This window comes from Diabrotica virgifera, chromosome 5 (genome assembly GCF_917563875.1).
Source record: "Diabrotica virgifera virgifera chromosome 5, PGI_DIABVI_V3a".
In the NCBI taxonomy this organism is placed as follows: Eukaryota; Metazoa; Arthropoda; class Insecta; order Coleoptera; family Chrysomelidae; genus Diabrotica; species Diabrotica virgifera.
In genome coordinates this window covers 224,351,457-224,363,679 of record NC_065447.1, presented here as the reverse complement: position 1 = coordinate 224,363,679, position 12,223 = coordinate 224,351,457, and the positions used below count along the sequence as shown (strand labels likewise).

At 32.1% G+C, this 12,223-nt stretch overlaps 1 protein-coding gene across 1 annotated transcript in view; it reads right to left on the bottom strand.

Moving 5' to 3' along the window:
• Positions 1–12,223, bottom strand: part of LOC114337350 (DENN domain-containing protein 5B) — an 83,804-nt gene that overhangs the window by 24,888 nt on the left and 46,693 nt on the right. The window contains exons 15-16 of the mRNA XM_028287758.2: positions 10,737–10,855; positions 10,099–10,310 (exon numbers count right to left, since the gene is read on the bottom strand). Of these exons, the coding sequence (XP_028143559.1) occupies positions 10,099–10,310; positions 10,737–10,855 (331 nt within the window). The remainder of the gene's footprint in view (positions 1–10,098; positions 10,311–10,736; positions 10,856–12,223) is intronic.

Genomic DNA, 12,223 nt, shown 5'->3' with positions numbered 1-12,223 from the left:
TTTTTTCAAGTAGAACGCTGTTATTGCATATTTGAATATGGTTTTTAATTACAAATAACTTCTCATAATAAAATTTTTTGATATTTTGAAATATAAAGGTAGTTTGCTCTTGAGCGAAATTTATATTTTTTGACATACTTCGTATACTGTTGACAAAATTTGATATCTGATGAATGCATATTAGGTTTTAGACTATGCAGAGCACTTTATAAAGAATGACTTTTTTTCGTAAAATTGATATTAAAAAAGTTTCCCATATGGTTCCAAGTTACGCAGACACCCTGTATATAATGTATAGTAGCATGCCATCATTAATTCAATTTCTAAATATATTCTGCCATATATAATTATTTTTCTTAATATGTATGCGAGTTGGGGTGTTGTGAATAGGATCGTATCCAACTTGGGGTCTATGCATTTTGAACGTTGCGACCCTGACAGAAATTGTCAGGACATCTGGTGACTGTCTCAATTTGAATCAAACAATCAGCCCTATTCTGTAACTTTTAACAAATCGAATAGAAATGACCAAGTCGAATCGTAATTACCCAAAATCGGAATGTTTGATATCTATCGCGTCATTTTTGTGTTTGGATCGGTATTCTGTAACTCATATCGTAATCGGAATCTCTGACTTCTATTTCACGCGGTTCTGAGGAGGTGGCAGCCGCGCAGTAACCAGCGAAATTGTGTTCTGTGACCTATTTTGTTACTTGAGATATGACACCGTTGCCATTTCCTCAATGTTTTCATACTTTCTTCATACTATCCTCAAAGTTTTGAGAAGTAAATAAAATATTCGTGTAAATACTGGATGCAAAAAGTTTAAAAGAGGATAAATGGTTTTAAATTAAAGTTAATTAAAATTGATATAAAAAAGAAGATAAACTGATAAATAAAAAAGATAAGTGAAGATAAGAAGTATAAATGCTTTTAAATCAAAGATATTTAAATTGATGTTATTAATTCATTATTATTAATAAATTATTTAAAATTGATATTACTAATAATATGCAATCTTTAAGATTCGATTTCAGTTGAAATAACTGCTAAACAACTTTTCCCAAAAATGGCATCTTTTCTATAATTTGTTCAGGCTATGAGCGTTGACTGATAAATATACAAGTATACTGGTATAATATTTATTTATCAAGCTATTCTTGTGCATTATACCATTGATTGCAATTGTACAAGAAATATACGAACAAAATATGGCAACAATGTGAATGGGAAACATTCAGACGCCAAGTAGCAAATAAATAAGGTTAGGTCCAATTATTCATACTCGTACAACATGTCTAAATGAAATATATATAGTTCTCTAAACAAATAACACCACAGACTAAAAATTAAGCAGCTAAAAAAAGGTACAAATACTATAAATAATTATAAATAAGTAGTATGTAATTAATTATTTTTATATATAAAATATAAACGTCAAAACAAAACAAAATGCGCTTGCGTTAACCACAATTCCGATAATTGGAATCTCATCTCGACAGGGTAAATGCTGTCGAAGTGATTTCTATTCACATTACGATTGTAGAGATTCCGAAGTAGTTATGGAATACGGATTTGGACTATTTCTATTCGACTTGGTCACTTCTATTCGATTTTACTGACTTCTATCATCGAAATGAGTTACAGAATAGGTATGAATATTTACCTATTGGGCTGACCAACTATCTCTCTATATAAACAATGTTAACAGTTTACAATATTTGCATTTTACTGCATGGATTTTAATGAAATTTTGGGAGTAGCCCAAAGCCCAATCTCCTAATTCAAAGTCTATCCTATATACTATATACTATGGCGCTTTTATCATGGGGGCGGTTCCCACCACTTCTCGGGGATAGAACATTTTTATTTTCGAACTGCATGAAGCAAAAGGAAGAATTTTAAGAAAATTTAAAAATGCGCTCTATAATTTGATCTTATTTTTTTCACCCGTCCAACTTTTTGAAAGTAGAAATAACACTATATTAAATATTAAGAGGTATTGCAAAAGAAAAACAATGCATTTAAATTCTGGTGGATGATGGGCTAAATGTATGTACTTCTCATTTTTCCTTAAAGTACATTAGTCATATATTCTTTTGCACCATATCTCGCTTAGTTTGAAGATAAACCGACATTTTAACGGTGCTCGTTTTAAATGCCTTTTCAAACACTACAAAAGCATGAGTACTTTGAGCATGCACCAAAAAACAAACTCTTTTTACCTACCATATCTCTTTGTTATTTATAATCTAAAAAAATTTTATAGTGTTTTTAGTTTGATGCATAGTTTTTAAGGTATTCACAAAAAACCGTCCGAAAACGTGTCATTTTTAAATGAAAATGGCCAATTTTCAACTACGCATAACTCAAAAAGTATTGAGTTCTCAAAAAAAAGTATAGATCAGTTTTTGCTTAAAAATAGGTTCTCTAGCCACTTCCATGCTTATTTTGACCAACAAATTTTCCACCCTCTTGAAGGGGTGGGAATTGCCCCAAGATAAAAGCGCCATATTATATAGGGTAGATTTTGTTTCTTGAGCTATTCCCTACTAACTGTGAAAATATCGAGTACATCGATGTAGTAGGATGGAATTCGGAGCCAAATACCCTCATTGACTGCCCTATAATAATGCTCTGCTATGATCGCCTGAGAGGGGACACACACAAGATTCTAGCAAAATTTCTATTTTCTGTAACTTTTCGAGTTTTTGAGTTACAGCAACGAGTTTTATGTCATTGGAAAGGTAATTTTACATTCTTTCAAAATATGTAAAAATATACCTAAAAAATTAAGATTTTTTTATTTCCGGTTCCACCGGAAGCCATATTGTGGGTAAAATTTATTGTGCTAATAGATAATAAAGTACTCTATATGTCTGCCAAATTTCAAATTTTAGTTTCTATTACAGAGGAAATTACGGGCACTCGAATATTTTTTTAAAAAAAATTCATAACTCCCCTCCTATGAGGAGTTAAGAAATCTGACTAATGTTATTCAATTTACCGATAGGATATTAAAAATATGTCCAAAAATAAACAAATTCCTTGGAGCCATTTTTGAGAAAATCTAGTTCAAAGTTATGTCAAATTTTGACCCCTTAAATATAGGCAACCCATAACTTTTTCTGAAAAACGATAATATTCTTGTTATAGCCCCATCTTTAGGCTATATAAATGTTTTTTCAAATTAAATTTATCTTTAACAAGTTTTTAGATTGGTAGGGAAATGTATCGGGTGGGCGGTCGGCCATGCTGGCCGCCATTTTGGATTTGGAAATGTCAAATTCCGTATTTCTATTCAGCTATCGATAAGCTAACTTTAAGTTAAATTTCATTCATTTCGGTCAAAATTTGCAAAAATGGGCCCCAAATAACCCCCATATTTCGGCCCCCCTTTGAGAGGTTTTTTTCAAAAGCTTAGTTTCTCGACAAAATTCTCTTAAAATTACTCATACCGAATTTCATCGAAATCAGTCCAGTAGTTTTTGCTGGGCGGTGGCGACATACGTACGTACATACTTCCGACATGTTTTTTACTTTATCGTACTATATACGTAGTATAGTATAATAGATAAAGTTATAGGATCGTGCAAAAAAAATTTTTTCAGATTTCACTTTTTTTCGACGTTTTGAGTCCCCCTGAGTCTAAAAAGCAAATAAAAAAAACATGTCGGAAGTATGTACGTACGTATGTCGCCACCGCCCAGCAAAAACTACTGGACCGATTTTGATGAAATTCGGTATGAGTAAGTTTAAGAGAATTTTGTCGAGAAACTAAGCTTTTAAAAAAAATCTCTCAAAGGGGGGCCGAAATAGGGGGGTTATTTAGGGCCCATTTTTGCAAATTTTGACAGAAATAAATGAAATTCAACTCAAAGTAAGCTCATCGATAGGTAAATAAAAGTACGGAATTTGACATTTCCAAATTCAAAATGGCGGCCAACATGGCCGACCGCCCCCCCGACACATTTCCCTATCTATCTCAAAAGTTTTTGAAGATAAGTTTAATTTGAAAAAGTCGTTATATAGCCTAAAGATGGGGCTATAAGAAAGATGTTATCGTTTTTCAGAAAAAGTTACGGGTTGCCTATATTTAAGGGGTCAAATTTTGACATAAATTTGAACTAGATTTTCTCAAAAATGGCTCCAAGGAATTTTTTTATTTTTTGATATATTTTTGATATCCTATCAGTAAATTGAATGACATTAGTCATATATCTTAACTCCCCATAGGAGGGGAGTTATGAATTTTTTATAAAAAAATATTCGAGTGCCCGTAACTTCCTTCTTAATAGAAACTAAAATTTGAAATTTTGCAGACATATATGGTATTTTATTATCTATTATCACAATAAATTTTACCAAAAACATGGCTTCCGGTTGAACCGGAAATGAATAAAAAATCTTAATTTTTTTGATACGCCCTGTATATTTTAACACATTTTGAAAGAATGCAAAATTACCTTTCCAATGACATCAAATTTATTGCTATAGCTCAAAAACTCGAAAAGTTACGGTAAATAGAAATTTTGCTATAGGCTAAGGCTCCACGGGCGAGAAATTGACGCTAGCAGTAGCCGTAAAACGAACTTAAGGTTCCGCGGAACGGAATAGGAATAGCCGAACTGAACCGACTACGCACAAGTTCTGTAGTCGGTACAGTTCGGCTATTCCTATTCCGTTCCGCTGAACCTTAAGTTCCTTTTACGGCTACTGCTAGCGTCAATTTCCAGCCCGTGGAGCCGTAGCCATAATCTTATGTGTGTCCTCTCTCACGCGTTCATAGCAGAGCATTATTGTAGAGCAGTCAATGAGGGTATTTGGCTCCGAATTCCATCCTACTACATTGATGTACTTGATATTTTCACAGTAAGTAGGGAATAGCTCAAGAAACAAAATCTACCCTATATACTATGGCGCTTTTATCTTGGGGCGGTTCCCACTTCTTCAATGGGGTGGAAAATTTGTTGGTCAAAATAAGCACGGAAGTGGCTGAAGAACCTATTTCTAAGCAAAAACTGGTCTATACTTTTTTTTGAGAACTCAATACTTTTTGAGTTATGCGTAGTTGAAAATTGGCCATTTTCATTGAAAAATGACACCTTTTCGGACGGATTTTTTGTGAATACCTTAAAAACTATGCATCGAACTAAAAACTCTATATAAAACATTTTTTAGATTATAAATAATAAAGAGATTCGTTCCTTCGTAAATGTTCTATTTATAATACAAAAAGAGATATGGTAGGTGAAAATAGTTTGTTTTTTGGTGCATGCTCAAATTGGTGTATTCAACTTGAAATAACAGAGGAACGGTAGGTTTTAGGTGTATAATGCTACCAACACCTTTTGTAGTGTTTGAAAAGGCCTTTAAAACGAGCACCGTTAAATGTCGGTTACTTACAAACTAAGCGAGATATGGTGCAAAAAATATAATGACTAATGTACTTTAAGGAAAAATGAAAAGTATATACATTTAACTCCCCATCCACCATAATTTAAATGCATTGTTTTTCTTCTCAATACCTTTTAATATAGTGTTATTTCTACTTTCAAAAAGTTAAACGGGTTTAAAATGAATGGTTTTTTTAAAAAATGTGATCAAATTATAGAATGAATTTTTAAATTTTCTTAAAAATCTTCCTTTTTCTCCATGTAATTCGAAAATAAAAATATTTCACCCCTGAGAAGTGGTGGGAACTTCCCCCATGATAAAAGCGCCATAGTATATAGGATAGACTTTGAATTAGGAGATTGGGCTACTCCCAAAATTTCATTAAAATCCATGCAGTAGGATAGAATTTGGAGATAATATCTTGTTCTTAATCTCGCGCATTGACTGGCCTAATCGAAATAGAATGAAATGCAAATATTGTAAACTATTAATTTCTCAGAAAAATGAACTAATTTGAAATGAAAGTATGACTATAATATTCTATTGATTTATGCAATAATCTACACATCTATAGTGTGTCCCCGAAATATGGCATCGAACATTTTCTCAAATGCAGGAATTAATGATGCGTAGAACCATAAAATACTTTTAAGTACAGTAGGTGTTTCTAAAATATCAAAATAACGAGTAACTTTGTTATTTTTATAGAATGCCAATATCTAGTACCATAACGATAATAGATCGGCACGATAAAGTTCTCGGGCGGCCCTTCCGTCCAGCGTTTTTATTTGCTTTTTAGACTCAGGAGGACTCAAAACGTCGAAAAAAAGTGAAATCTGAAAAAAAATTTTTGCACGATCCTATAACTTTATCTATTATACTCATACTACGTATGTAGTACGATAAAGTAAAACGATTTACATAATATTGCATTGCCACCGATCCGTCGGTCTAAAACAAATAGTCGAGGAAATGAAGCATTTTGGCTTGCAGTTTTTTCGTCCAGCATGGATTTACTTGAAATTTTTACAGAAGGTAGGGAATAGTCCAAGGATCATTTTCTATATCATGCCGCTGTACGCTAAAACCCATCTCGGGGATGGGAATTTTTTATTACATTTTAATCAAGTAAGTCGATGTACAAAGTAATTCTAAGAAAAAAATGTTTTTTACATTTTCTTCGCAAAACTAATAATTTTCGAGTTATTCGCGGTTGAAAGTAGCAGTTTTTCGACGAAAAAATCGACTTTTTTAGAAGTTTTTTTGAGAATAACTCGAAAAATATGTATTTAATCAAAAAAACTGTAGATATCAAAATTGTATCTTTTAGTAACACAAACCAAATTATTTTTCTATAATATTTTTACGACCAATACAAACCGAGATACGGCATGTTAAAGGTTAGCTTTTTTCGTCAAATGCATAATTTGAAATATTCAAAGCCAAATAACGGGAAAACTTTGCATTTTTCGAGGAAAACTTACATAATCTTTTTCAAGTATGCAATTAGATCTTTAAAAAATAATAATAAAAAGTTTCTAGCATAAAAATTGAGCGACATATGATCAAAAAAAGGTCAGTACCCTTTTCTCTACGAAAAAATCAGTGATAACAACCCCCTAACTACTCTCCTAATTAAAAATTGGTCGATACCTTGCTGTAAGTCCTTTTATATTTATATTATCAATACACCCAAGAAGTTTGACCTATAGTCCTGTCGCCAGGGGGGGGGGGGGGGGTACAACGGCCTCCTTAATTCAGATGGACTTACCCAAGTTTTTTTTATATATTTTGACCCGTAGAATACGAATTTTTTGGGTAACAGTTGATCCGGATGTCGATAAGATTGTTATATACAAAGAACTTGAGGAATTACATAACAGCGATTTCTCGCAAAACAAAACATCTTTTTGTATTTTTTGGGTCATTCTAAGCAAAAAATGTTCCGACAAGTTCTTTCGTATGATGCATAGTTTTCGAGATAAACGGGGTTAAACTTTCAAAAAATCGAAAAGTTGCAATTTTTGAACCCGAATAACTTTTGATTAAAAAATAAAATAACAATTCTGCTTACCGCATTTGAAAGTTCAAGTCAAATTATATCGGTTTTGATTATTTGCATTGCTAAAAATTTATTAGTTTATTCTTAAACAAAGCTATAAACACCTAGTGCGTGAGTGATGTTTTCAATGATTTCTCATTTAAAATCGAACGAGTAGGTAGAGTAGCTACAAGTGCAAGCGATGCAATTTCTACGTAGCATTCGTTAAAACGCATGTATTAGGCACGGGAAACACCATGTTTTTATAGCTTTGTTTAACAATAAAAAAATTAATTTTTAGCAATGCAAATAATCAAAATCGATATAATTTGACTTGAACTTTCAAATGCGGTAAGCAGAATTGTTATTTTATTTTTTAATCAAAAGTTATTCGGGTTCAAAAATTGCAATTTTGCGATTTTTTGAAAGTTTAACCCCGTTTATCTCGAAAACTATGCATCATACGAAAAAAGTTGTCGGAACATTTTTTGCTTAAAATGACCCAAAAAATACAAAAAAATGTTTTGCTTTGCGAGAAATCGCTGTTATGTAATTCCTCAAGTTCTTTGTCTATAACAATCTTATCGACATCCGGATCACCTGTTACCCAAAAAATTCGTGTTCTACGGGTCAAAATACATAAAAAAAACTTGGGTAAGTCCATCTGAATAAAGGAGGCCGTTGTACCCCCCCCTGGCGACAGGACTACTATTTAAAAAGCCTAATTTTAGAAAAATTGGAGTTTAAAGAATAATAGATTTTTTGCAATTTCGTATTTTTCACCTTTTTCTTCAAAATATCTCCGAAAATACTGGAAATACGAAAAAAATTATACATTACTAAATTGTAGCTTTTTTTAATAACTAAAATTTCCTTGTGCTTAGATTTTCATGACAGTGAATAGTTAGCGAGATATAGCTGTTTAAAACCTCTATTTACGAGCAAACACCCACTTATTCGAGCCCTTTACACCCACCCCAATTAAAAACTAAGAGGGATCTTACGGAATTTAATTTACATAGTCTAATAGCTCTTCAAAAATCCTACAAAATCATTTTTTAAAAAACTTTTTATCGCCAAAAATAACGAAGCTATGTTTATAAAACGAATTTTTTTTTCGCGAATAATTCGAATAGTCCCCTTCTAGAGCATTTTCAATGTATATTATACCACAGAACCGGTTCGTATACTGGAAGATGACTAAAAAACTATTTATATTTGTACATATTTGTAAATTCGTATTTTTGTGTAAATAAATGTTTTTGTAATTCTTTAATTCTACTTTTTTTCTGTATAGATCTATTAAATGATAATTATCTACTTATAAAAATTGCAATGTTATTAAGGGTGGTTTTTAAGGGTTGAAATATTAAGATATTATATCCTAAAGCATAAAACAATCACTATTTAACCAATCAAAACCAAATTTTACCCATATTACAATGTTTTATATAATTTTTGACAATAAGGGGTAGTTTACACCCCTAAAAATAATCAACGCCCTTGAGCATCATATAGAATATAAAGTACAGGGTGAGATGATGCTAATCCCAAATTTTTATGTAAATCGATGCAAGCCGAAATGATTCTTTTAGGATAAGTAAATTTTGTATATATAGCTCCAACAAGGGTGGTTTTAAGGGTTGAAATATTATGATATTATATCTTAAAGCATAAAACAATCATTATGTAACTAATAAGGACCAAATGTTGACAATATTAAAGTTTAAAATGTTATTTTATAATTTTTTACAAATAGGGATAGTTTTCACCCTTAAAAAACGAAAAGCGTACAACGGCTCAATATAGAAAATAAACTAGAGGATGAAATGAGCCTAATCCCAAAATTTGGTACAAATCGATGCTGGACGAAAAAATTGCGAGGTTTTGCCATTTTTTCAGCTTCATTTCCTCGACTAAAATAATTTAAAGCGATTATAAGAGATACTACCTAAAGCATTCCACACCTTCATATAAAGATTCGACCCTTTTTTATATAATATTATGTACATGATACCCGAAATGCTAATTTAGGCCAAGTGTTATTTTGTCGCTATAAACAATTTAAAGCACACGCCTGTATTTTTTGTCGTTATATTTTTACCAAATGTTTTCTTAGTCGATTATATGTGTCATGTACTAGAAAGCCATAAAAAAGATCGTTAAGTTCTTCCCTTGCTTAAAGTCCCTTTAAATAGCCGGTTTTTTGCAGTAACATTTCATTCTCAAGTCCACAGTCAGACGCGTAAAAATTTAAAGACTAATGTGAAAGGGCTTTAAAACCATATTTTATTTGATCCCCACTGCTAGTGCTGGGTGATGGCAATACAGGAATCGACAATACAGGAAAAATGTGTCCCCCTTTAATCAAAAATCGACGTGCCGCTTAATTTTTCAAAAATATTGTTCCTGATAATGCCCGGTTTTGTTTTCGTTCGGCAACCCTATATATGCCGCATATTTCACAATTTTTCATCAATACATATATGTCATAAAATATGGCCATATTATACATATTTTGATACAGTACACATAATTTTACCACAATAATATTACTTAAAATAGAAGAAAAATATGGATGAATTCAGTTATATTTATTGCACTGATAAACAGGTGACACTTAGTTTATACAGAGTTTCTAGAAAAAACTTTATATCTACCTAGCATATGTTGAATTTGCGATGGTTTCATCTCACTTCTTGGAGCAATAGCCGGCGATCTGGATCTTGGCGTTGACCTGCCCAAACTACCACCACTGGACTTTATCGTAATTTCTTCGACTTCTTCCTTTCTGGACATTAAACTACCAACTAGAAGCCTTTCAGTCGAACCGTCATCCACTCCTCGTCCCAACCAACGACCACACGGAAATCTACAATATTTCAAAGAGAAAACTGAGTGTATCCATAAACTAAAATGACAATGAAGTATAATGGTTGCGGGGTTGCAACCCATATAAGGGGGTTGATTTACTGGAAAACACTAAGTAGTCGTAGATATATTTATTTATTCACTAACAGTAACTAGTACTCAGTTGGTATCTGATGTTAGTCGCGTCGTCTGAACAACAGAATAACAGAAATAAAAATCGGTAAAAAATAATTTTTCATTACCGCTATAGTTTTTATTTTCTCCTGTAAAATATGTAAATACTGTGAAAGCAGTTCCTGTAAGACATCGCAAAAAATCGTTAAGAAGCTACGATTGGAATAAATATGTGTGTTAAAATTCATCATTATATGAATAACCTAAATATTTTCTGGTATATCTATACAATAAAATAAATCAAATTATTTACTTGTACGTGTGGCCAGATATGTCATTTCTTACGAAGATGTATTCAATCATCCACTTGGCATAAAGTCCTGTATTGTCATGGCCGATCCTCAATGTCGTTAAAACGCCCAAATTTTGATGCTAAAACCAAACGGTACATGTTATAAAAAATATAAACTTAAAAATAAAAAAACATAAAACTAACTTGAGTACATGGAATGTAAGAGGTACACCTGAAACGGGAAAAGTGTAATTAGTGAAATAAAAAAATGTGAATTGACATAAATATTAGCTTTACAAGAAACAAAACAATTAGATACATAAGTAGTAAAAAAAGAGGATATAGTATTGGTGGTGGGAAAAATACATTGTTAGGAACAAGTTTTATGATATAACAAAGATGGAAAAACAGAGTGATGAATTTCAAGCCGATATCAGATGGAATGTGTACAATCATCTTAAAAGGAGAAACGTAAGCGTAAGCAATGTTCATAGACCAATAGAAGACACCACAAAAGAAGCCAACGATGCATGCTATTATCTTGGTACTGGGGGTTCTTACCCCCGATGATGGGGTTGATTTAGTTGAAACACTAATTACCGAAATATATTTATTTATAACACTATGTACGACAGTAACTCTACTCTAACCACGTCGGTTTCTGAATAATCTCTTTACTTTCTACGTATCTATAAATAAATCCCAATTGTTTGTTATGATTGACCATACTTGAATGTGACCATGAATTCCTAATAGTAACATAATTGCTGACTCCGTTGTTTTCAAAACGAGTTTACATTGCAGAAGCAATGTCACCCATTTACGTAATGTAAACAGTACATGTAAATAATATTTGTTTGAGACTTTTAAAAATTAAATCGATATGGATTACTCTTATTTTTTGGATGCTAATATAAATCCTTTACATTATGAACAGCTAGAAAGAGAATAAGAAAACCTATCAGGATTTTATATTGGCATGTTCTGAAGCTATTTTCTTGAGGCATCTCAATATAATTTACTATTTTTTAATCCACAAATTTACTTTAAAATAGATATGTAATTTCACCCTTCATCCGCCTGATTTTCACACATACTAGAACAGAAGCGAAATCTGTCAAAATATAACCCACAAATTTGCCCAGGATGCCTTTTTGCTCTAGTTAGAATATAATTTCTCCAGAAAGGAGAAATATAGATGTCTTTGAAATGTACTGTTGGAGAAGAATTTTGTGAATTCCATGGACCGAGCATATAGCAAAGATCAGTAAAAGACCATCCAGCAAAGTCCAACTATAACAACTAAAATATTTTGGACATAGACACAGACAATATGGAAAGGAAGGTAGAAGGCCAAAGACCACTCGGAAGATCTTCAACAAGATGGATTGACCAGATCACAATAAGTTGCGAAAGCACGATGTAAGAAATGCACAGAGCCAAACAAAATAATGTTTACTCGTTCCAGCTCACGCTCGAAATCTCGAAAATGTTAATAATTTAACTCG